The following is a 24,903-nucleotide window of genomic DNA, read 5'->3' as shown; positions in this document are numbered from 1 at the left end:
AATGGTTTTAATTAGGGGAGTAGCATAAAGGGGTACATTTTTTTTTTAACACTTTTTAAATACTCTTCTGGCTATAGTAGATAATGGATTAGAGGGTAGACAGAAGTAGAAACAAGGAGACTGGACTGGAGTCCTGATGAGAGATAATGGAGGCTTTATCTTAAAAAATGCCAGTTAAAAAAAGGATGCAGACATATTTGAATATACTTTCAGTTCAGTTCAGTTGCTCACTTGTATCCAACTCTTTATGACCCATGGACTGCAGCATGCCAGGCTTCCCTGTCTATCACCAACTCCCAGATCTCGCTCAAATTCATGTCCATTTAGTCAGCGATTCCATCTAACCATCTCATCCTCTGTTGTCCCCTTCTCCTTCTGCCTTCAATCTTTCACAGCATCAGGGTCTTTTCTAATGAGTCAGTTTTTTGCATCAGGTGGCCAAAGTATTGGAGCTTCAGAGTCAACATCAGTCCTTCCAATGAATACTCAGGATTGATTTCCTTTAGGATGGACTGGTTTGATCCCCTTGCAGTCTAAGGGACTCTCCAAGAGTCTTCTCCAACAGCACAGTTCAAAAGTATCAGTTCTTTGACACTCAGCATTCTTTATACTCCAACTCTCACATCCATACATGACTACTGGAAAAACCATAACCTTGACTAGACGGACCTTTGTTGGCAAAGTAATGTCTCTGCTTTCTAATAGGCTGTCTAGATTTGCTGCAGCTTTCCTTCCAAGGAGCAAGCATCTTTTAATTTCATGACTGCCATCACTATCTGCAGTGATTTTGGAGCCCCCAGTAATAAAGTCTGTACTGTTTCCATTGTTTCCCCATCTATTTTCCATGAAGTGATTGATGGGATCAGATGCCATGATCTTCGTTTTTTTAATGTTGAGTTTTAAGTCAATTATTTCACTCTCCTCTTTCACTTTGATTAAGAGGCTCTTTAGTTCCTCTTCACTTTCTTCCATAAGGGTAGTGTGATCTGCATGTCTGAGGTTATTGATATTTCTCCCAGCAATCTTGATTCCAGCTTGTGCTTCATCCAGCCTCGCATTTCGCATGATGTAATCTGCATATGACTTAAATAAGCAAGGTGACAATATATAGCCTTGGTGTACCCTTTTCCCAATTTGGAACCAGTCTATTGTTCCATGTCCAGTTCTAATTTGCTTCTTGACCTGCATACAGATTTCTCAGGAGGCAGGTAAGGTGGTCTGGTACTCCCATCTCTTGAAGAATTTTTCACAGTTTGTTGTGATCCACACAGTCAAAGGCTCTGGCATAGTCAATAAAGCAGAAGTAGATGTTTTTCTGGAACTCTCTTGCTTTTTAAATGATCCAGCAGATGTTGGCAATTTGATCTCTGGTTCCTCTGCCTTTTCTAAATCCAGCCTGAACATCAGGAAGTTCTCAATTCACATACTGTTGAAGCGTAGCTTCGAGAATTTTCAGCATTACTTTGCTAGCATGTGAGATGAGTGCAATTGTGTGGTAGTTTGAGAATTCTTTGGCATTGCCTTTCTTTGGGATTGGAATGAAAACTGACCTTTTCCAGTCCTGTGGCCACTGCTGAGTTTTCCAAATTTGCTGGCATATTGAGTGCAGCACTTTCACAGCATCATCATTCAAGATTTGAAATAGCTCAACTAGAATTCCATCACCTCCACTAGCTTTGTTTGTAAGGATACTTCCTAAGGCCCACTTAACTTTGCATCCAGGATGTCTGGCTCTAGGTCAGTGATCACATCATCATGATTATCTGGGTCGTGAAGATCTTTTTGTATAGTTCTTCTGTGTATTCTTGCCACCTCTTCTTAATATCTTCCTCTTCTGTTAGGTCCATATAATCTCTGTCCTTTATTGTGCCCATCTTTGCAGGAAATGTTCCCTTAGTGTCTCTAATTTTTTTGAAGATAACTCTAGTCTTTCCCATTGTGTTGTTTTCCTGTATTTCTTTGCATTTATGATTTAAGAAGGCTTTCTTATCTCTCCTAGCTATTCTTTGGAACTCTGCATCTAGAGGGACATATCTTTCCTTTTCTCCTTTGCCTTTTGCTTCTCTTCTCATATACTTTCAGTTCAGTTCAGTCACTCAGTCGTGTCCGACTCCTTGCGACCCCATGAATCGCAGCACGCCAGGCCTCCCTGTCCATCACCAACTCCCGGAGTTCACCCAGACTCAAGTGCATCGAGTCAGTGATGCCATCCAGCCATCTCATCCTCTGTCGTCCCCTTCTCCTCCTGCCCCCAATCCCTCCCAGCATCAGAGTCTTTTCCAGTGAGTCAACTTTTCGCATGAGGTGGCCAAAGTGCTGGAGTTTCAGCTTTAGCATCATTCCTTCCAAAGAAATCCCAGGGTTGATCTCCTTCAGAATGGACTGGTTGGATCTCCTTGCAGTCCAAGGGACTCTCAAGAGTCTTCTCCAACACCACAGTTCAAAAGCATCAATTCTTCAGCACTCAGCCTTCTTCACAGTCCAACTCTCACATCCATACATGACCACTGGAAAAACCATAGCCTTGACTAGAAGGACCTTTGTTGGCAAAGTAATGTCTCTGCTTTTGAATATGCTATCTAGGTTGGTCATAACTTTCCTTCCAAGGAGTAAGTGTCTTTTAATTTCATGGCTGCAGTCACCATCTGCAGTGATTTTGGAGCCCAAAAAATAAAGTCTGACACTGTTTCCCCATCTATTTCCCATGAAGTGGTGGGACCGGATGCCATGATCTTCATTTTCTGAATGTTGAGCTTTAAGCCAACTTTTTCACTCTCCACTTTCACTTTCAGCAAGAGGCTTTTTAGTTCCTATTCACTTTCTGCCATAAGGGTGGTGTTATATGCGTATCTGAGGTTATTGATATTTCCCCCAGCAATCTTGATTCCAGCTTGTGCTTCTTCCTGTCCAGCATTTCTCATGATGTACTCTGCATATAAGTTAAATAAGCAGGGTGACAATATACAGCCTTGACGTACTCCTTTTCCTATTTGGAACTAGTCTGTTGTTCCATGTCCAGTTCTAACTGTTGCTTCCTGACCTGCATACAAATTTCTCAAGAGGCAGGTCAGGTGGTCTGGTATTCCCATCTCGTTCAGAATTTTCCACAGTTTCTTGTGATCCACACAGTCAAAAGCTTTGGCATAGTCAATAAAGCAGAAAGAGGTACCCAAAAGAATTCATTTTTACTCAACATTAAATGCCAGTGCAATTAACATCCAACCTTGAACATGAAAGCTATACCTTGCTCTAATCCCTTTCTCATTGTTTTATGAAATATCATAAAATAGTAGTTTATCAAATTCAGTATCTCATCAAAGAGACTTTGGTCACTGGAGAAGAGTTTGCTTTTTTCTACTATCTGTACCCTCACATTTAAGTTATGCTATGTGATAAATAAGAAGTGAATGGGGAGGTAATCAAGACTGTGGGTTAGAAAGATGCTGAGCTCACCTGCCCCCATCAACACATGAAAAGTACATCTTAATGTGAAGGACTTCTCACTGAAAAGTACCTAGAGACCAGCAGAAAGACCCTTTGGCAACCAAGGCTGTGAAGAAAGATCCACAGAAGTCATAAAGGAAGGGAGGGAAACAATGAGGTCAGGACACACATCCCTAAGAATGTACAGAGAAGAGGAGGGGTAAATCATGAGCTTGCATATCCTTCCTGGGGGTTTAGGAGTGTGAACCACATACTGGGCACACCAGCCAGCACTGGGAAGATAAGTCCCCTTAGCTGGTTTGAAAACCACTGACTGACAGGAGGGTGTAAGAGACTAAGACTCCCATCTTTGAAGAACATGGACACGCTCTTGTTTACTCTCAGAACAAGGCAAAGGAAGCAGGTTAAAACTACCTAGTGCTCTGACAGTAATGGACACCTCGGCATTGCCTCTAGCTCTTGTGCAAATACCAACTAGGATATAGGCTAATATTGCCAAAGCAAGTGTGCACTTTTGAGGGACAGAGCCAACTCAGACCCAGCACTGCAGTTAAATGTGGCAGGGACGTTTATTGCTGGCACTCACGGAAGGCAGTGGATCAGGAGCTGTCTGCAGATCTGACTGGCATGCTGGAGCCATCCCAGTGCATGCCCTAGTTGCACCAGCTGCCTGCTCTAACCCCTCTTTCTGCGTTCCTACTCCCCTCTGCAGTGAAGGTACTATGGCTAGGAGAGGGGAGAATACATACTTAGAGGGACCAGAACAAGCTCATATCTGACCTTCAGGGTTTCTGCCCGAACACTTTGGACCTGACCCTGCCACCAGTAAGATGGTGATGGCCACTGAACAGAGTAAAAGCCCCAATTCACACTTGGCTCTGGCTTTAGCCCCTCAATTTCTACCCCTACCTTTTACCAAGGTGATAGATGCCAGCACCCAGGGGGATGATACAACCTGTGCTCAGTTGAGATCCAGCTCTCCCACCAAAGCCATTGGGAATACACAGACTTGAATAGGCTTGAATAGTGATGCTCCCACACAAGGACACATCTTCAAGACTGGGATAGGTAATTATTCACCACATTTCATAGAGACAGAAAGTTAACCAAAATGAAAAGAAGAATTTGTTTCAAACAAAAGAACAAGAAAAAACTTTTAAAAAACAACTAGAGGATAGATGAACACAGTGAGACTTTTGACAAGGAAGTGGGAAATGTAAACAATACTGGTCAGAGTTCAAGAATACAATAACTGAAATGAAAAGCAGACTAGAAGGAATTAACAGCAGACTATGAAAAAGAAGGCATTACTGATCTTGAAAATAGAATAACAAAAATCATCAATCAAAAAGAAAAAAAATTAGAAAATAATGGCATTTAAAAGAAACTGTGGGAAAACAGCAAGCATAATAACATTTGCATTATGGTGGTTCCAAGGAAAAGACAGAAAGGGGACAAAAATGTATTTGTGGAAATTATGGCTGAACACTTCCCAAACCCGAAGGAGGAAACAAATAACCAGGTTCAAGAAGCAGAGTCCCAAATCAGATGAAACCAAAGAGACTCACACTAAGACATGTTACATTAAAATGGCAAAAATAAGGCATCAAGAGAAAAACAAAGTGTCACATACAAGGGGACCCCCATAAGGCTATCACCTGATTCTTTTCTACAGAAATTTTGCAGGCCAGAATAGAGTGGCATGATACAGTTAAAGTGCTCAGAGGGAAAAACCTGCAGCCTAGAATACTACCCATCAGATGGTCATTCAGAATTGAAGAAAAGACAAAGAACTCAGGCAAGCAAAAACTAAGAGTTCACCAATACTAACTTGACTCTGAAACGTGTTAAAGAGTCTTCTCTTAGTAGAAAAGAAAGTACCATAGTAAGATGTAACAAATTATGGAAAAGGAAATATACAATGAGTGAAAGAAAATATACAGTAAAGGCTGTGGATCAGTGACTTAGATAGTACTAAGTTTAAAGGACAAAAATCATAAAAATCAAGTATAACTGAAATAAACAGTTAAGGTGAAAAAACGGGAAATAGAACTGCCATATAACCCAGCAATCCCACCGCTAGGCATACACATTGAGGAAACTGGAATTGAAAGAGATACATGTATCCCAATGTTCATTGCAGCACTGTTTACAATAGCTAGGACATGGAAACAACCTAGATGTCCATCGACAGATGACTGGATAAAGAAGTGGTACATATACACAATGGAATATTACTCAGCTATTAAAAAACACACACACATTTGAATCAGTTCAAATGAGAGAGACAAAATTGGAGCTTATTATACAGAGTGAAGTAAGTCAGAAAGAGAAACGCCAATGCAGTATATTGACACATATATATGGAATTTAGAAATATGCTAATGACAACTCATATGCAAGACAGCAAAAGAGACACAGATGTAAAGAACACATTTTGGACTATGTGGGAGAAGGCGAGGGTGGGATGATTTGAGAGAATAGCATTGAAACATGTATATCACCATATGTAAAATAGAGGACCAGTGCAAGTTCGATGCATGAAACAGGGCACTTAAAGCTGGTGCTCTGGGACAACCCAGAGGGATGGGGGAAACATGTGCATCCGTGGCTGGTTCCTGTCGATGTATAGCAAAATCCACAATATTATAAAATAATTAGCCTCAAAGTAAATTAATTTTTTTAAATAAACAATTAAGGGATAAGTATGTTGGAGAAGACTCCTGAGAGTCCCTTGGACTGCAAGGAGATCCAACCAGTCCATTATAAAGGAGATCAGCCCTGGGTGTTTTTTGGAAGGAATGTTGCTAAAGCTGAGACTCCAGTACTTTGGCCACCTCATGCGAAGAGTTGACTCATTGGAAAAGACTCTGATGCTGGGAGGGATTGGGGGCAGGAGGAGAAGGGGATGACAGAGGATGAGATGGCTGGATGGCATCACTGACTCAATGCACGTGAGTCTGGGTGAACTCTGGGAGTTGGTGATGGACAGGGAGGCCTGGCGTGCTGCGATTCATGGGGTCGCAAGGAGTCGGACACGACTGAGCAACTGAACTGAACTGATGAGCTTGTAAAAGATGACAAAAAACAAAGTGTGGGGAAAGAAGAAAAATATAGATTTTTTTATACTGTGTTTACACTTAAATGACTATAGATTAAAATAAGTAGGTACAGGGGGCGGTCCTAAGATGGAGGAGGAATAGGACAGGGAGACCACTTGCTCCCCCACAAATTCATCAAAAGAACATTTGAACACTGAGTAAATACCACAGAACAACTTCTAAATGCCGACAGAGGACATTAGGCACCCGGAAAAGCAGCCCATTGTCTTCGAAAGGAGATGTTTTATCAATGGTGTTATATAAATGGAGAAGTCTTGAGGCTACTGTAAAACTAAGACTGAAAACCAGAAGCAGGAGGCTTAAGTCCAAATCCTGAGAACACCAGAGAACTCCTGACTCCAGGGAACATTAATCGACAGGAGCTCATCAAACGCCTCCATACCTACACTGAAACAAAGCACCACCCAAGGGCCAACAAGTTCCAAAGTAAGACATACCACACAAATTCTCCAGCAGCACAGGAACATAGCCCTGAGCTTCAATATTCAGGCTTCCCAAAGTCACTCCAAACCCATTGACATCTCATAACTCATTACTGGACACTTAATTGCACTCCAGAGAGAAGAAATCCAGCTCCACCCACCAGAACACCTACACAAGCTTCCCTAACCAGGAAACCTTGACAAGCCACCCATACAACCCCACCCACAGCAAGGAAACTCCACAATAAAGAGAACCCCACAAACTGCCAGAATACAGAAAGGCCACCCCAAACTCAGCAATATAAACAAGATGAAGAGACAGAGGAATACCCAGCAGGTAAAGGAACAGTATAAATGCCCACCAAACCAAACCAAAGAGGAAGAGATTGGGAACCCACCTGATAAAGAATTCCGAATAATGATAGTGAAAATGGATCCAAAATCTTGAAATCAAAATGGAATCACAGATAAATAGCCTGGAGACAAGGGTTGAGAAGATGCAAGAAAGGTTTAACAAGGACCTAGAAGAAATAAAAAAGAGTCAATATATAATGAATAATGCAATAAATGAGATCAAAAACACTCTGGAGGGAACCAACAGTAGAATAACAGAGGCAGAAGATAGGATTAGTGAGGTAGAAGATAGAATGGTAGAAATAAATGAATCAGAGAGGAAAAAAGAAAAACGAATTAAAAGCAATGAGGACAATCTCAGAGACCTCTGGGACAATGTTAAATGCCCCAACATTCGAATCATAGGAGTCCCAGAAGAAGAACACAAAAAGAAAGACCATGAGAAAATACTTGAGGAGATAATAGTTGAAAACTTCCCTAAAATGGGGAAGGAAATAATCACCCAAGTCCAAGAATCCCAGAGAGTCCCAAACAGGATAAACCTAAGGCAAAACACCCCAAGACACATATTAATCAAATTAACAAAGATCAAGCACAAAGAAGCAAGGGAAAAACAACAAATAACACACAAGGGGATTCCCATAAGGATAACAGCTGATTCTTCAATCGAAATTCTTCAAGCAAGAAGGGAATGGCAGGACATACTTAAAGTGATGAAAGAAAATAACCTACAGCCCAGATTACTGTACCCAGCAAGGATCTCATTCAAATATGAAGGAGATATCAAAAGCTTTACAGACAAGCAAAAGCTGAGAGAATTCAGCACCACCAAACCGGCTCTCCAACAAATGCTAAAGGATCTTCTCTAGACAGGAAAATAAGAAAGGGTGTATAACCTCGAACCCAAAACAATAAAATAAATGGCAATGGAATCATACTTATCAATAACTACCTTAAACGTAAATGGGTTGAATGCCCCAACCATAAGACAAAGACTGGCCGAATGGATACAAAAACAAGACCACTACCTATATATGTTGTCTACAAGAGACCCACCTCAGAACAAGGGACACATACAGACTTAAAGTGAAGGGCTGGAAAAACATATTCCATGCAAACAGAGACCAAAAGAAAGCAGGGGTAGCAATACTAATATCAGATAAAATAGGCTTTAAAACAAAGGCTGTGAAAAGAGACAAAGAAAGACACTACATAATCATCAAAGGATCAATCCAAGAAGAAGATATAACAATTATAAATATATATGCACCCAATATAGGAGCACCGCATAAGACAAATGCTAACAAGTATGAAAGGGGAAATTAACAATAACACAATAATAGTGGGAGACTTTAATATCCCACTCACACCTATGGATATATCAATTAATCAGAAAATTAACAAGGAAATACAAACTTTAAATGATACAGTAGACCAGTTAGACCTAATTGATATCTATAGGACATTTCACCCGAAAACAATGAATTTCACCTTTTTCTCAGGTGCACAAGGAACACTCTCCAGGATAGATCACATCCTGGGCCGTAAATTCTAAACTTGGTAAATTCAAAAAAATTGAAATCATTCCAAGCATCTTTTCTGACCACAATGCAGTAAGGTTAGATTTCAATTACAGGGTAAAAACTATTAAAAATTCCAGCATATGGAGGCTGAACAACATGCTGCTGAAAAACCAGCAAATCACAGAAGAAATCAAAATATGCATAGAAACGAATGAAAAATGAAAACACAACAACCTGTGGGACACTGTAAAAGCAGTGCTAAGGAGAAGGTTCATAGCAATACAGGCATACCTCAAGAAACAAGAAAAAAGTCAAATAAATAACCTAACCCTACACCTAAAGCAACTAGAAAAGGAAGAAATGAAGAACCCCAGGGTTAGTAGAAGGAAAGAAATCTTAAAAATTAGGGCAGAAATAAATGCAAAAGAAACAAAAGAGACCATAGCAAAAATCAACAAAGCCAAAAGCTGGTTCTTTGAAAGGATAAATAAAATTGACAGACCATTAGCCAGACTCATCAAGAAACAAAGGGAGAAAAATCAAATCAATAAAATTAGAAATGAAAATGGAGAGATCACAACAGACAACACAGAAATACAAACGATCATAAGAGACTACTATCAACAATTATATGCCAATAAAATGGACAACGTGGAAGAAATGGACAAATTCTTAGAAAAGTACAACTTTCCAAAACTCGACCAGGAAGAAATAGAAAATCTTAACAGACCCATCACAAGCACGGAAATTGAAACTTAATCAAAAATCTTCCAGCAAACAAAAGCCCAGGTCCAGACGGCTTCACAGCTGAATTCTACCAAAAATTTAGGGAAGAGCTAACACCTATCCTGCTCAAACTCTCCCAGAAAATTGCAGAGGAAGGTAAACTTCCAAACTCATTCTATGAGGCCACCATCACCCTAATACCAAAACCTGACAAAGATCCCACAAAAAAAGAAAATTACAGGCCAATATCACTGATGAACATAGATGCAAAAATCCTTAACAAAATTCTAGCAATCAGAATCCAACAACACATTAAAAAGATCATACACCATGACCAAGTGGGCTTTATCCCAGGGATGCAAGGATTCTTCAATATCCTCAAATCAATCAGTGTAATACACCACATTAACAAATTGAAAAATAAAAGCCATATGATTATCTCAATAGATGCAGAGAAAGCCTTTGACAAAATTCAACATCCATTTATGACAAAAACTCTCCAGAAAACAGGAATAGAAGGAACATACCTCAACATAATATAAGCTATATATGACAAACCCACAGCAAACATTATCCTCAATGGTGAAAAATTGAAAGCATTTCCCCTAAAGTCAGGAACAAGACAAGGGTGCCCACTTTCACCACTACTATTCAACATAGTTTTGGAAGTTTTGGCCACAGCAATCAGAGCATAAAAAGAAATAAAAGGAATCCAAATTGGAAAAGAAGAAGTAAAACTCTCACTGTTTGTAAATGACATGATCCTCTACATAGAAAACCCTAAAGACTCTACCAGAAAATTACTAGAGCTAATCAATGAATACAGTAAAGTTGTAGGATATAAAATCAGCACACAGAAATCCCTTGCATTCCTATACACTAATAGTGAGAAAATATAAAGAAATTAAGGAAACAATTCCATTCACCATTGCAATAAAAAGAATAAAATACTTAGGAATATATCTACCTAAAGAAACAAAAGACATATATATAGAAAACTATAAAACACTGGAGAAAGAAATATAAGAGGACACTAATAGATGGAGAAATATACTGTGTTCAAGGATTGGAAGAATCAATATAGTGAAAATGAGTATACTACCCAAGGCAATCTATTGATTCAATGCAATCCCTATCAAGCTACCAACGGTATTTTTCACAGAGCTAGAACAAATAATTTCACAATTTGTATGGAAATACAGAAAACCTTGAAAAGCCAAAGCAATCTTGAGAAAGAAGAATGGAACTGGAGGAATCAACCTGCCTGACTTCAGGCTCTACTACAAAGCCACAGTCATCAAGACAGTATGGTACTGGCACAAAGACAGAAATATTGATCAATGGAACAAAATAGAAAGCCCAGAGATAAATCCACACACCTGTGGACACCTTATCTTTAACAAAGGAGGCAAGAACATACAATGGAGAAAAGACAATCTCTTTAACAACTGGTGTTGGGAAAACTGGTCAACCACACTTGTAAAAGAATGAAACTAGAACACTTTCTAACACCATACACAAAAATAAACTCAAAATGGATTAAAGATCTACATGTAAGACCAGAAACTATAAAACTCCTAGAGGAGAACATAGGCAAAACACTCTCAGACATACATCACAGCAGGATCCTCTATGACCCACCTCCCAGAATATTGGAAATAAAAGCAAAAATAAACAAATGAGACCTAATTAAAATTAAAATCTTCTGCACAACAAAGGAAACTATAAGCAAGGTGAAAAGACAGCCTTTAGAACCGGAGAAAATAATAGCAAATGAAGCAACTGACAAAGAACTAATCTCAAAAATATATAAGCAACTCCTACAGCTCAATTCCAGAAAAATAAACAACCCAATCAAAAAATGGGCCAAAGAACTAAACAGACTTTTCTCCAAAGAAAACATACAGATGGCTAACAAACACATGAAAAAATGCTCAACATCACTCATTATCAGGGAAATGCAAATCAACACCACAGTGAGGTACCATTTCATGCCAGTCAGAATGGCTGCGATCCAAAAGTCTACAAGCAATAAATGCTGGAGAGGGTGTGGAGAAAAGGGAACCCTCTTACACTGTTGGTGGGAATGCAAACTAGTACAGCCACTATGGAGAACAGTGTGGAGATTCCTTAAAAAACTGGAAATAGAACTGCCATATGACCCAGCAATCCCACAGCTGGGCATACACATCGAGGAAACCAGAATTGAAAGAGACACGTGTACCCCAATGTTCATTGCAGTGCTGTTTATAATAGCCAGGACATGCAAACAACCTAGATGTCCATCAGCAGATGAATGGATAAGAAAGCAGTGGTACATCTACACAATGGTGTATTACTCAGCTATTAAAAAGAATACATTTGAATCAGTTCTAATGAGGTGGATGAAACTGGAGCCTATTATACAGAGTGAAGTAAGCCATAAAGAAAAACACCAATACAGTATACTAACGCATATATATGGAATTTAGAAAGATGGTAACGATAACCCTGTATGTGAGACAGCAAAAGAGACACAGATGTATAGAACAGTCTTTTGGACTCTGTGGGAGAGGGCAAAGGTGGGATGATTTGGGAGAATGGCATTGAAACATGTATAATATCATAGGTGAAATGAATTGCCAGTCCAGGTTTGATGCATGATACAGGATGCTTGGGGCTGGTCCACTGCAATAACCCAGTGGGATGGTATGGGGAGGGAGGTAGGAGGGAGGTTCAGGATGGGGAACACGTGTACACCCGCGGTGGATTCATGTTGATGTATGGCAAAACCAATACAATATTGTAAAGTAATTAGCCTCCAATTAAAATAAATTTATTTTTAAAAAATAAAATAAGTAGGTACAAGTCAGTATATGAGCACCATGGTAATCACAAACCAAACACCTACAATAGATAAAAAACACTAAAAACAAAAAAAGTAATACATTCCACTGAAGAAAGTCATCACACCACAAGAAAAAAAGCAAAGAGAAGAAAAAAAGGAACAGGGAACTACAAAACAACCAGAAAACAAGTAACAAAAAGGCATTTTTGTTATCAATAATGACTTTAAATGTGATTGGAAAAAATACATCAAAAAAGTAGACTGACTGATGGGATTCAAAATCCAAGATCCATCTATGTGAACCTGCATGAGACTCACTTCAGAGCTAAAGACACAAACAGCCTGAAAGTGAGGGGATGGAAATAGATATTTCATGCAAATGGGAAAAAAAGAAAGTTGGAGTAGCAGTACTCATATAGATCAAGTAGACTTTAAAACAAAGCTATTTAACAAAAGACAAAGACAGGCATTATTTTATAATAAAGGGATCAATACAAGAAGAAGATATTATAATGATTGACATACATGGACCCAATACAGAAGCACCTAAATATATCAAGCAACTATTAAAAGACATAAGGGAGAAACTGACAATACTACAATAACAGTTGGAGATATTAACACTCCACTTACCTCGAAGGATAGATCATTCAGACAAAATTATTAAGGCAACAGTGGTTTAAATGGTATAATATACCAGGTGGGCTTAATAGATAGCCACAACACACTCAAAAATCCCTGCAGATGGTGACTGCAGCCATGAAATTAAAAGACTCTTGCTCCTTGGAAGAAAAGCTATGACAAACCTAGATAGCATATTGAAAATTGAGACATTCCTTTGCCAACAAAGGTCCATACAGTCAAAGTCATGGTTTTTCCAGTAGTCACGTGTAGATGTTAGAGTTGGACCATAACGAAGGTTGAGTGCCAAAGAATTAATTCTTACGAACTGTGGTGTTGGAGAAGACTCTTGAGAGTCCCTTGGACTGTGAGGAGATCAAACCAGTCAATCCCAAAGGACATCAGTCTTGAATATTCATTGGAAGGGCTGATGCTAAAGCTAAGTGCCAATACTTTGGCCACTTAATGCAAAAAGCCAACTCATTAGAAAAGACCCTGATGCTGGGAAAGATTGAAGGCAGGAGGAGAATGGGACAACAGAGGATGAGATGGTTGGATGACATCACCAACTGAATGAACAGGAGTTTGAGCAAGTTCCGGGAGATGGTGATGGACAGGGAAGCCTCGTGTGCTGCAGTCCATGGGGTCACAAAGAGTCAGACAGGACTGAGCGACTGAACAACAACAGCATCCTCCAAACGAAACACCAGCAGAATACACCTTTTGATGTACACGTAAAACATTCTCCAGGATAGTTCACATTCTAGGCCAAAATACAAGTGTCAACAGATTTAACAGGAGAGAAGTTATATCAATCATCTTCCAATCACAACTATATGAAACTTGAAATCAATTACAAAAAGAAAAATGGGAAAATCACAGACATGTGGAGAGTAAACAGTGTGCAACAGAAAACCAATGGGCTGATGAAGAAATCAGAAAGTGTCTTGAGATAAATAAAAATGGAAACAGAATGCTTCAGAATTTATGATATGCAGCAGAGTAGTTGTATGTAACTTCCCTGTAGCTCAAATGGTAAAGAACCTGCCTGCAATGCAGGAGTCCAGAGTTTGATCCCTGGTTTGGGAAGTTCCTCTGAAGAAAGGAATGGCAATCCACTCCAGTATTCTTGCCTGGAGAATCCCATGGACAGAGAAGCCTGTCGGGCCACAGTCCGTGGGGTTGCAAAGAGTCACACACGACTGAGTAACTAACACACAGAGTTGTATGGGGAGTTGACATCAGTACAGGCCTTCCTCAGGAAACAAGTAAAATCTCAAATAAACAACCTAACCTGTTTTGGGCTCCAAAATCACTGCAGATGCTGCAGTCCTTCGGGTTGCAAAGAGATAAACAGACTGAGCAACTGAACAGAACTGAACTGATACATAGTGTCAGGTCATCTGCAAATAGCGATAATTTTACTTCTTCATTTCCAACATGGATCCTTGTTATTTCTTTTATAATTGTGTGGCTAGGACTTCCAATACTATGTTAAATAGAAGTGGTTAGAGTGGGTGTCTTTGTCTTGTTACTGATTTAAAAGAAAAAGCTTTCAGCTTTTCAGAGTATTTATGGTGTTAGGTATTGGTCTGTCATAAACAGTATTTATTATGTTGAGATATGTTCTCTCCAGATATGAGGAAAACTTTGATGAGTTGTTTTTTTTTTTTTTTTTATCATACATTGATGCTGAATTTTGTCAAATGCTTCTTCTGTATCTACTGAGGTGATCATGTGATTTCCATACTTTGTTAATGTGGTGTATTGCAATGATTTACTTGCCCATTTTGAACCTATTGAAGATGGATGATATGGCTGGATGGCATCACTGACTCGATGGACGTGAGTCTGAGTCAACTCTGGGAGTTGGTGATGGACAGGGAGGCCTGGCGTGCTGTGATTCATGGGGTCGCAAAGAGTTGGACACGACTAAGCGACTGAACTGAACTGAAAGTGTCTATAGTGCTCAAAACAGTCTACAGATTTAATGTAGTCCCTGTCAAAATACACGTGACAATTTTAACAGAACCAAGCAAATAATCCTAAAATTGATACGGAATGACAAGAGATAACATAGCCAAAGCAGTCTTGAGAGGACAACATGATAGGGGTATCATGCTCCCTGTCAGACTAAACTTCAAAACAGTACAATACTATTGTGACTACTCTGTTACTCTGTATATAAACAGTGAGGAAAAGTGTTACTAGGAAAACCTGAGAGCAGGATATAAAAGAATGAAATTAGAATATTCCTTCACAACATATATAAAAACAAACTCAAAATGGAATAAAGACCTTAGTGTAAGACTGGAAATCACAAAAATCTATAAAAAAAATTCTATAAAAAAACCATAAAAAAAGAAAATTCACAGAACACCCTTCGACGTAAATCATAGCAGTATTTTTTTGGAACTCTCTCCTCAGGCAAAAGAAACAAAAGCAAAAAAATAAACAAGTGGGACCTAATTAAACTTAAAAGCTTTTGCATAGCAAAGGAAGCCATTGACATAATAAAAAGATAATCTACTGAATGGAAGAAATTATTTGCAAGTGATATAACTGACAGGTTAATATCCAGATGAGGTAAATAACATCAGGAAAACAAACAACCCAATTATAAAATTGGAAGATTAACCAAATAAGAAAAAAAAAATTCAAAAAAATAGTTCAAAAAGAATTCCAAAAAAGAGACATTTTTCCAAAGAAAACTTATAGATAGCCAATAGGCACTCAATATCACTAATTATTAGGGAAATGCAAATTAAAACCATGATGAGGTAGCAGCCCACATCTGTCAGAATAGCTGTCATCAGCAAGAACACAAATAACGAATGCTGCAGAGGATATGGAGAAAAGGGAACTGTTGTACACTGTTGGTAAGAATAAACTGGTGCTGACAGTAAGGAAACAGTATGAAGATTCCTCAGAAAAACTAGGACTTGAACTTCCATATGATCTAGTAATTGCACACCTGGGTTTATATCCAAGGGAAATGAAAACACTCATATGAAAATATGTAATACATTGACCCCAATATTCATTAGCAGGTTTATTTACAATTGCCATGATATGGGATCTACCTAAGTGTTCATTAACAGATGAATGGAAAAAGAAGATGTGGTATGTATATACTGTGGAATGCTACTCAGCCATAAAAAAGAATTACATTTTCTCATTTGCAATAACATGAATGGACTTGGAGGGTATTGTGCTTACTGAAATAAATTAGATAAGGACAAATACTGTGTGTTATCACTTCCATGTGAAATCTAAAAAGTAAAATGGATATAACAAAACAGAAACAGACTCAAAGATACAAGAGAACTGATGACAACGTTGGTACCAACTATTATTTAAGAGGTACCAACTATTATTTAAGAAATAAATAAGCTACAAGGATATATAGCACAGAGAATATTGTCAATGTTTTATAATAATTTAAAATGCATACAGTCTATAAAAATGTTGAATCACTATTCTGTACCCATGAAACTAGTTTAATATTGTTAGTCAACTATAGTTCAATTAAAGAATAAGGCATGGGCTTGAGTAAATATTAATACTGCTTTTGCAAGCACTATATTTAATCTGAGCATTATTGATAATAATGGAGATCTCACATTTATTGGAAGCCTGTTAAGTATTTTTCTAGAAAATTTTACCCATATAACTGTTCTGTTGTATAGATAGTATTTTTCTCATTTACAGAAGCTGTTTCTTAAAGAAATTAAGTGACTTTCCCAAGATAACAAAATTAGTAATTAGTTGAGCCCACATTTGAATGTAGGTCTATCATATGTCAAACTCCATGCATTTAATCAATATGAATCGATCAAAATTTCATCCATGCTGTCTCTATAACTTACCTCTTTTTTTTATGGATGTTATACAAGATTCCTCAACCAGTTAGTGTTTGTTCTGTTTTGTTTTTTGCATCAGTCTTTCTCTTGTGATGAGTAAAAGGATCTAACTAATTACTCATCTAACTAATTAAGAAATGATATAGAATGTTTAATGAACTGTTGATCTTTTAAAACCATATGCAAAGATAATAAATGCAAAGCTGTTTCTGAATGTGTTTCCCTTAGGAAAAATTTATTATGGTGGGAATATTTAACACTGAGATCTACCTTCTAAGCAAATTAAGGGTACAGTACAGTATTGTTCATAGGCACAGTGTTGCACAGCAGCATCTCTAGAATTTATTCATCTTGCATAAATGAAAATGTATATTCATTAGTCAGCAGCTCCCCGCATTCCACCTTTCCCCAGCCCTTTGCCACCTATATTCCACTTAGGTTCTGTGAGTTTGACTCCCTTAGATACCTCATATAAGTAGAATCATTGTTCTTCTCTGATTGGCTTATTTTACTTAGCATCATGTCCTCTGGGTTCATCCATGTTGTTGCATATGATAGGATTTCTTAAAGCTGAATACTGTTCCACTGTATGTATGTGTCGGTGGACATTTAATTCATTTCCACATCTTGTCTATTGTAAATAGTGCTTCATTGAACGTGAAAGTGCTAATATCCCTTCTAGATCCTGATTTCAGTTCTTTGATAAATATACAGAAGTTGGATTGTTGAATTTTTAAGTACTGTCTACATTTGTTGGGGATATTAAAGAGTATGAGTGGTCTAAGTTAATTTTGTGAGGGCATGAACTCTTTCTCCTTGACATAAAGAAAACGTATATTTGAGGAGATAATCATTACTGTTGAATACTGAATCATTACTGTTGAATACTGACATCAATATAGGATCACTGACTTGATGGGCATAAATTTAAGCAAACTGCAGGAGACAGAGGAGGATAAAGAAGCCTGGTGTGCTGCAGTCCATGGGGTTGCAAAGAGGTGGACTTGACTTAGCGATTGAACAACAAATAAAAGCTGCCATCTTGCAAAACTTTTACCACAATTTTTCAGGAAATTGCTGATTTATACATGTATATATATATATATATGTATATCAAACATTTTAATATACTGACAGATCCTTCTTAATATGAGATAATTTATTCTTTCTGAAATAGCAACCAAGAAGTAGTTCCCTGATACACTAAACCTATGTCCTCCCTATCACTTCTCACCCCTGTATGCAGGATTGAGTTGAACCCTGAATCAATTACTTTTTGGAATAAACTAGGTTATTTATTTATTTATTACTCAGTTATAAATAACTGAGTTATTTAGTACTTAATCATATACTTAGTGAACAGATCCACTACCTTATGTTCAGTATTGCCTCAGCTTATCTTCAGGCTCCATTTGGAAAGTGCTTTCAGTCCTTAAGTTGATGCTATAGAAATAAACTCAGGGGGGATAAATAGTTGGCCAACTGCCACATATTTATTTAGTCAAAATAAGTGGATTTTAGTGAGTACAATAATACAGGATGATTTAAAAGTCTTTCTTTGGATAAGGTATTTTATTTACTCCATTTCATGCAGAATGTTGACAATGTTTGCCTAAAATTGTTTTGAGTTTATTGTCATTCTTTTCCATATTGAATTAAAACAACTATTAATATTAAAGCTGGATGCAATCTTAAGGACCACTTTTGATATTCATTAGAAAGGTAAATTAAAATTTATTTTCCTATAGAATTGTGTCTTTACATTTTTTTAAAACAATGTTTGAGCATCACTGTATTTAGAAAGAAGCTGATATATCCCCTGTGTTAATATCCTTACAGCACCTATTTGGAATATACAAAAAAGGAAATAAAAGGGCTTCCCAGGTGGCACAGTGGTAAAGAACCCACCTGCCAATGCAGGAGACACAAGAGACACGTGTTTGATCCCTGAGTTGGGAAGATCCCCTGCAGAAGGAAATGGCAACTAGCTCCAGTATTCTTGCCGCAGAAATTCCAGGGACAGAGAAGCCTAATGGGTTACAGTCCATGGGGTCACAATAAGTCAGGCACAACTGAGCATACACAAGGAAATGGAAGTAGTTATTTCATACTCTCTTAAACCATCACTATTCTCATATTCTATTTCCTGAAAGAAATATGGAAGTAATGATGAATTCTCTGTAGGTCAAAAAGATGAGGAGAAAAGTTCCAATTATTAATTCATTACTAATAGGATTACCATCAGATACTTATGGAATATAACATGTTCTCTACCCCAAAATGTATTTACTAGAACATCATCCATCTTGGAATAGAGTGAAATCTAGAATTCATACTTTTAAATTTCTATTGGAATAATCTAATACTATTAAAAATTGAAGTGAAAAATCTGAAGAAACACACTGTGACCCTAAGGTTCTCCATCTGAATATAAATTGAAATGCTAGTTTTAAATATTTTTAAACTAGTACCTCTAGCTTTATGGACATAAATGTTCATGAGATTTGTCCCCCAAGTCCATAAAAAAAGAGTCCCCATCAGAAAGCCTTGTAGGTAAGGAGATTTAGAAGAGTAAGTTTTAAAATTTAGGTCATACCTGAATAGTCTAGTGGTTTTCCCTACTTTCTTCAATTTAAGTCTGAATTTGGCAATAAGGAGTTCATGATCTGAGCAACAGTCAGCTCCCAGTCTTGTTTTTGCTAACTGTATAGAGCTTCTCCATCTTTGGCTGCAAAGACTATAGTCAGTCTGATATAGGTATTGACCATCTAGTGATGTCCATGGGTAGAGTTGTCTCTTGTGTTGTTGGAAGAGATTGTTTGCTATGACCAATGCGTTCTCTTGGCAAAATTCTGTTAGCCTCTGCCCTGCTTCATTTTGTACTCCAAGGCCAAATTTGCCTGTTACTCCAGGTATCTCTTGACTTCCTACTTTTGCATTCCAGTCCCCTATAACAAAAAGGATATCTTTTTGGGGTGTTAGTTCTAGAAGTTCTTGTAGATCTTCATAAAAATGTTCAACTTCAGCTTCTTCAGCATTACTGGTCAAGACACAGACTTGGATTACTGTGATATTGAATGGTTTGCCTTGGAAACGAACAGAGATCATTCTGTCATTTTGGAGATTACATCCAAGTACTGCTTTTCAGACTCTTTTGTTGACTATGTGCCTACTCCATTTCTTCCAAGGGATTTGACCTAAATCAAATTCCTTACGATTATACAGTGTAAGTGACAAATAGAATCAAGGGATTATATCTGATAGACAGAGTTCCTGAAGAACTATGGACAGAGGTTCATGACATTGTACAGGAGGCAGTGATCAAGACCATTCCAAAGAAAAAGAAATGCAAAAGGCAAAACAGTTGTCTGAGGGGGCCTTACAAATAGCTGAGAAAAGGAGAGAAGCTAAAGGCAAAGGAGAAAAGGAAAGATATACCCATTTGAATGCAGAGTTCCAAAGAATAGCAAGGAGAGATAAGAAAGCCTTCCTCAGTAATCAGTGCAAAGAAATAGAGGAAAACAATATAGTGGGAAAGACTAGAGATCTCTTCAAGAAAATCAGAGATACCAAGGGAACATTTCATTAAAGATGGGAACAATAAAGGACAGAAATGGTATGGACCTAACAGAAGCAAAAGATATTAAGAAGAGTGACCAGAATACACAGAAGAACTATACAAAAAAGATCTTCATGACCCAGATAACCACGATGGTGTGATCATGCATCTAGAGCCAGACATCCTGGAATAAGAAGTCAAGTGGGCCTTAGGAAGCATCACTATGAACAAAGTTAGTGGAGGTGATGAAATTCCACTTGAGCTATTTCAAATCCTAAAAGATGATGCTGTGAAAGTGCTACACTCAATATGCCATCAAATTTGGAAAACTCAGCAGTGCCCACAGGATTGGAAAAGGTCAATCTTCATTCTAATTCCAAAGAAAGGCAATGCCAAAGAACGTTCAAAGTACCACACAATTGCACTAATCTCACACACTAGCAAAGTAATGCTCAAAATTCTCCAAGCCAGGCTTTAACAGTATGTGAACCATGAACTTCCAGGTGTTCAAGCTGAATTTAGAAAAGGCAGGGGAGCCAGAGATCAAATTGTCAATATCAATTGGATCATTGAAAAAGCGACAGAGTTCCAGAAAAACCTCTACATCTACTTCTGCTTTATTGACTACGCCAAAGCCTTTGATCACAACAAACTGTGGAAAATTCTTGAAGACATGGGAATACCAGACCACCTTACCTGCCTCCTGAGAAATCTGTATGCAGGTCAAGAAGCAATAGTTAGAACTGGACATGGAACAACACACTGGTTCAAAATTGGGAAAGGAGTATGTCAGGCTGCATGTTGTCACTGTGCTTATTTAACTTATATGCAGCGTACATCATAAGAAATGCTGGGCTGGATGAATCACAAGCTGGAATCAAGATCGCCAGGAGAAATATCAGTAACCTCAGATATGCAGATGACACCACCCTTATGGCAGAAAGTGAAGAAGAACTAAATAGCCTCTTGATGAAAAGTTACAGAGGAGAGTGAAAAAGTTGGCCTAAAGCTCAACATTCAGAAAACTAACATCATGGCCAGTGGTTCAGTCACTTCATGGCATGTAGATGGGGAAACAATGGAAACAGTGACAGAATTTATTTTCTTTGGCTCCAAAATCACTGCAGATGGTGAAGGTAGCCATGAAATTAAAAGACGTTTGCTCCAAGAAAAGCTATGACCAACCTAGACAGCCAGTTATAAATCAGAGACATTACTTTGCCAACAAAGGTCCATCCAGTCAAAGCTATGGTTTTCCTAGTAGTCACGTATGGATGTGAGAGTTGGGCTCTGAAGAAGGCTGAGTGCCAAAGAATTGATGCTTTTGAACTGTGGTGTTGGAGAAGACTCTTGAGAGTCCCTTGGACAGCAAGGAGATCCAACCAGTCAATTCTAAAGGAAATCAGTCCTGAATATTCATTGGAAGCACTGATGCTGAAGCTGAAACCCTAATACTTTGGCCCCCTGATGCGAAGAACTGACTCAGTGGAAAAGACCCTCACGCTGGAAAATATTGAAGGTGGGAGGAGAAGGGGATGAGAGAGGATGAAATGGTTGGGTGGCATCACTGACTCGATGGGCATGAGTTTGAGTAAGCTCCGGTAGTTGGTGATAGACAGGGAAGCCTGGCTTGCTGCAGTCCATGGGGTCGCAGAGTTAAACAGGACTGAGTGACTGAACTCACCTGAAGGTTTAAGATAATAAAGCTGAAGAAAACTTCATGGAGACACAGACCCCTCCAGGTGCTTTGTAAGAATGGCCATGTCCACAGGACTTTTTATAGATACATAATGGTTATGAGCATAAGTAAGCTCAAGAGTCAACCCTGCTCAGGTTCAAATTCTAGCTCTGCTAGTTAATCTGTTGGACTTTTGGCAAATTACTTAATCTCCCTGTGACAACATTTTCTTGTCTATAAAAAAACTGTTTCAGGATTAAACCAATATGTGTAACGTGTTAACAATTACTGGTAAATGATAAGTTCTCAATACATATTGACCATTAGAATGAAAGTGTTTTTTACACTTTAGATAGCTCCTTGTTTTTTTGTATTAATATAAGGGAGTAGGCAGTCTTGACAGTTTATTGATCTAGGGAAGGCATTATTGGAATGCCGTTTTTCCAGATGAATAGATATACAAGTTCCCACATGGTATCTGACGTTTCTAATATAAAGAGAGGCCTGCATTTAAAAAAACAAACAAACAAACAAACTCAAAATGTATGAAGGTGGATACAGAAACATACTGTTCCTCCCAAAAGATTCATAGTTTCAATTTTATATTACCTTAAATAGCTGCCATCAAGAAGTAAGATTTTTAGGAGAAAAAGTAAGATTTTACTTTAAAAAAAATCTAATGATTTATAGCAATAGGGTGGAAAATATTGAAATAAAGAATGAAGCCATTATGCCACAAGGCACTTTTCTATTATATTTACATTGTTTGCCTTATGTGTGAAGTATAGATGAGGCTCTGAATCGAGATTGTCATTCATGTAAAGGCTCCTAAAACACTGTTTCAGTTTATAAATTCTACTGAAGAATTTTAGCTTTAAATATTCCATGAGGAGTTTTAGGAATATGAAGTATCTTTGATTTTCATTTTAGCTTTTAGTGTTTCCATAATTGGTTCTGAATGGTAGAAAGTAGTGAGGTTTCCTAAGGCATTCTCTTCATCCTTAACCAGTGCCTTCTAACTGTTTAAGTTTCAGGTCCATTATAAGCATTAAACCTGTAAAGTAGGTCAAGAGAATGATGGTTTCAATACCAGGGTTGTAAGGAGGATTAGATAGAAATTCAAAAAGCAATTTCATTGCCAACTTAAAAGTAGATCATTTTCTGGGTATCCAGAGATAAATATCAATTATATCAACTCTAATTTAAGTATAATACTTCCTGGCCTCTTTTTTTCCAGTTTAGGGTCTATTTTTAGGCTATAGTTTTTTTTCAGTTTTAGCCACAATATAAGGGAAGTGGTAAGAAAAAATCTTTAAAAAGGAAATTTAAAATAATCTTTGCTTGTAAAGACTAAAAAGTCATACAACCACTCAGTTGGAAATGCATTGTAAATTTCTCTAATTCCTGGTTATATTTTTAGTGCATATAAGGTGGAAATTTTATAAATATTTTAATAAAGAATGTTTATGTTCAGTTTTTACCCAGCCATTTATATATTTTTGGAAATAAATAAGTTATAAGTAATAAATGAATTAACTTTTTATAACAGCAATAAGTTTAAAATTGGGTTTTTGATCCAAATGCAATGTTCAACATATAGAAAATAAAATTGCCAGTTTATGGCTATTTGCTGCCATCAATGCAAGCATTAGGACCAATATGTCAAATGTTTCAAAGGCCTTTTTAGGCTAAGGTAACCGAACATGTTACAATTCACTGAAGGTAAAACAATGAATAAGACATTCTTTGCCCATGATTAGTAAAACTGTCTTCTTATCACAAGTACAGAAGTTCTCATAAAACAAATTTATGAGAAATTTGAAACAAAGTAACAAATTTATGAAAAATAAGAAACAAATTAATAAGAAATCCTATCTGGTTTTTCTCTTTCTAGATATAACAATAACTTTAAGATAAAAAATAAAATAAAATTAAGTGACATGTGGACAGCAAGCTGTGTGGATGAAGTGGGAGAAGGCAACACCAATGCCATGAAATCCTTTGTCTTGGGCTGGCCCACAGTGAACTTCGTGGCCACTTTCAGGTGAGAACCATAGCTTGTCTTATATTATTCACTTGGGATTGCTACCATGAAATACAATCAGCTATGTAATTTCTAGAATGGAGAGGAAAAAAAGATAATTCAGTTTTGTTCCCATAATTTTTTTTTGTTCCCATAATTTTTTAACGAAAAATATTTTATTCTGATTGATCTATTCTGTTTTGTAGAGAAGTTCATTTGTATTCTAAAGCCAATAACTCATCTTTTGGCACACCTTCAATAAATACACCTGTATACTTTATGTTTCCCCCAAAGAGTGTTTTATTAAAAGATATGAAAGGTAATGGTAAATATTGAGAACTCTTGAAAGCATTTACCTTGGTTTGAGCTGTGACTTTTTAAAGGGGCTACTTAAACACCTCGAACACCATGGACGAGGAATAGAGTAATCAGAGTTCTAGGACCTCCCTCTCCAGTATTCCCTTCCCTCATGTTTAGGCACTGTTTTATATATTGAGTTTTCAAGTTAGCTTTTTAAACCACTGAAACAGATGTTTTACTGAAACAAATTCCATAAAAGACTCCGATTAAGCTTGAATAACTGGTTTATACTCCCAGATTTTCTTTAAAAATAGTTTATGATTATAGAAATAAATTTAATGTCATGAAATAATGTGGTTCCTAACTGCACATCATGTTCTAACTTGGTATCTACAGAGGTGTGACAATAAAAACCAGATTTATGAATTCAAGGAAGGAAAG

At 37.5% G+C, this 24,903-nt stretch overlaps 1 protein-coding gene across 6 annotated transcripts in view; it reads left to right on the top strand.

Annotated features, from left to right (window-relative positions):
* Positions 1 to 24,903, top strand: part of ARHGAP20 (Rho GTPase activating protein 20) — a 216,325-nt gene that overhangs the window by 118,755 nt on the left and 72,667 nt on the right. For 5 of the 6 annotated variants that reach the window (XM_061440245.1, XM_061440241.1, XM_061440244.1 and 2 more), the window contains exon 4: positions 24,034 to 24,183. In XM_061440245.1, coding sequence (XP_061296229.1) covers positions 24,034 to 24,183 — 150 coding nt within the window. Of the gene's footprint in view, positions 1 to 24,033; positions 24,184 to 24,903 lie in introns of those variants that run through there. The other variant, XM_061440246.1, reaches the window with a different exon arrangement.

Source organism: Bos javanicus, chromosome 15 (genome assembly GCF_032452875.1).
Source record: "Bos javanicus breed banteng chromosome 15, ARS-OSU_banteng_1.0, whole genome shotgun sequence".
Classification (NCBI taxonomy): Eukaryota; Metazoa; Chordata; class Mammalia; order Artiodactyla; family Bovidae; genus Bos; species Bos javanicus.
The sequence above is the reverse complement of the archived record's forward strand: the minus strand, read 5'-3'. Positions and strand labels throughout refer to the sequence as shown.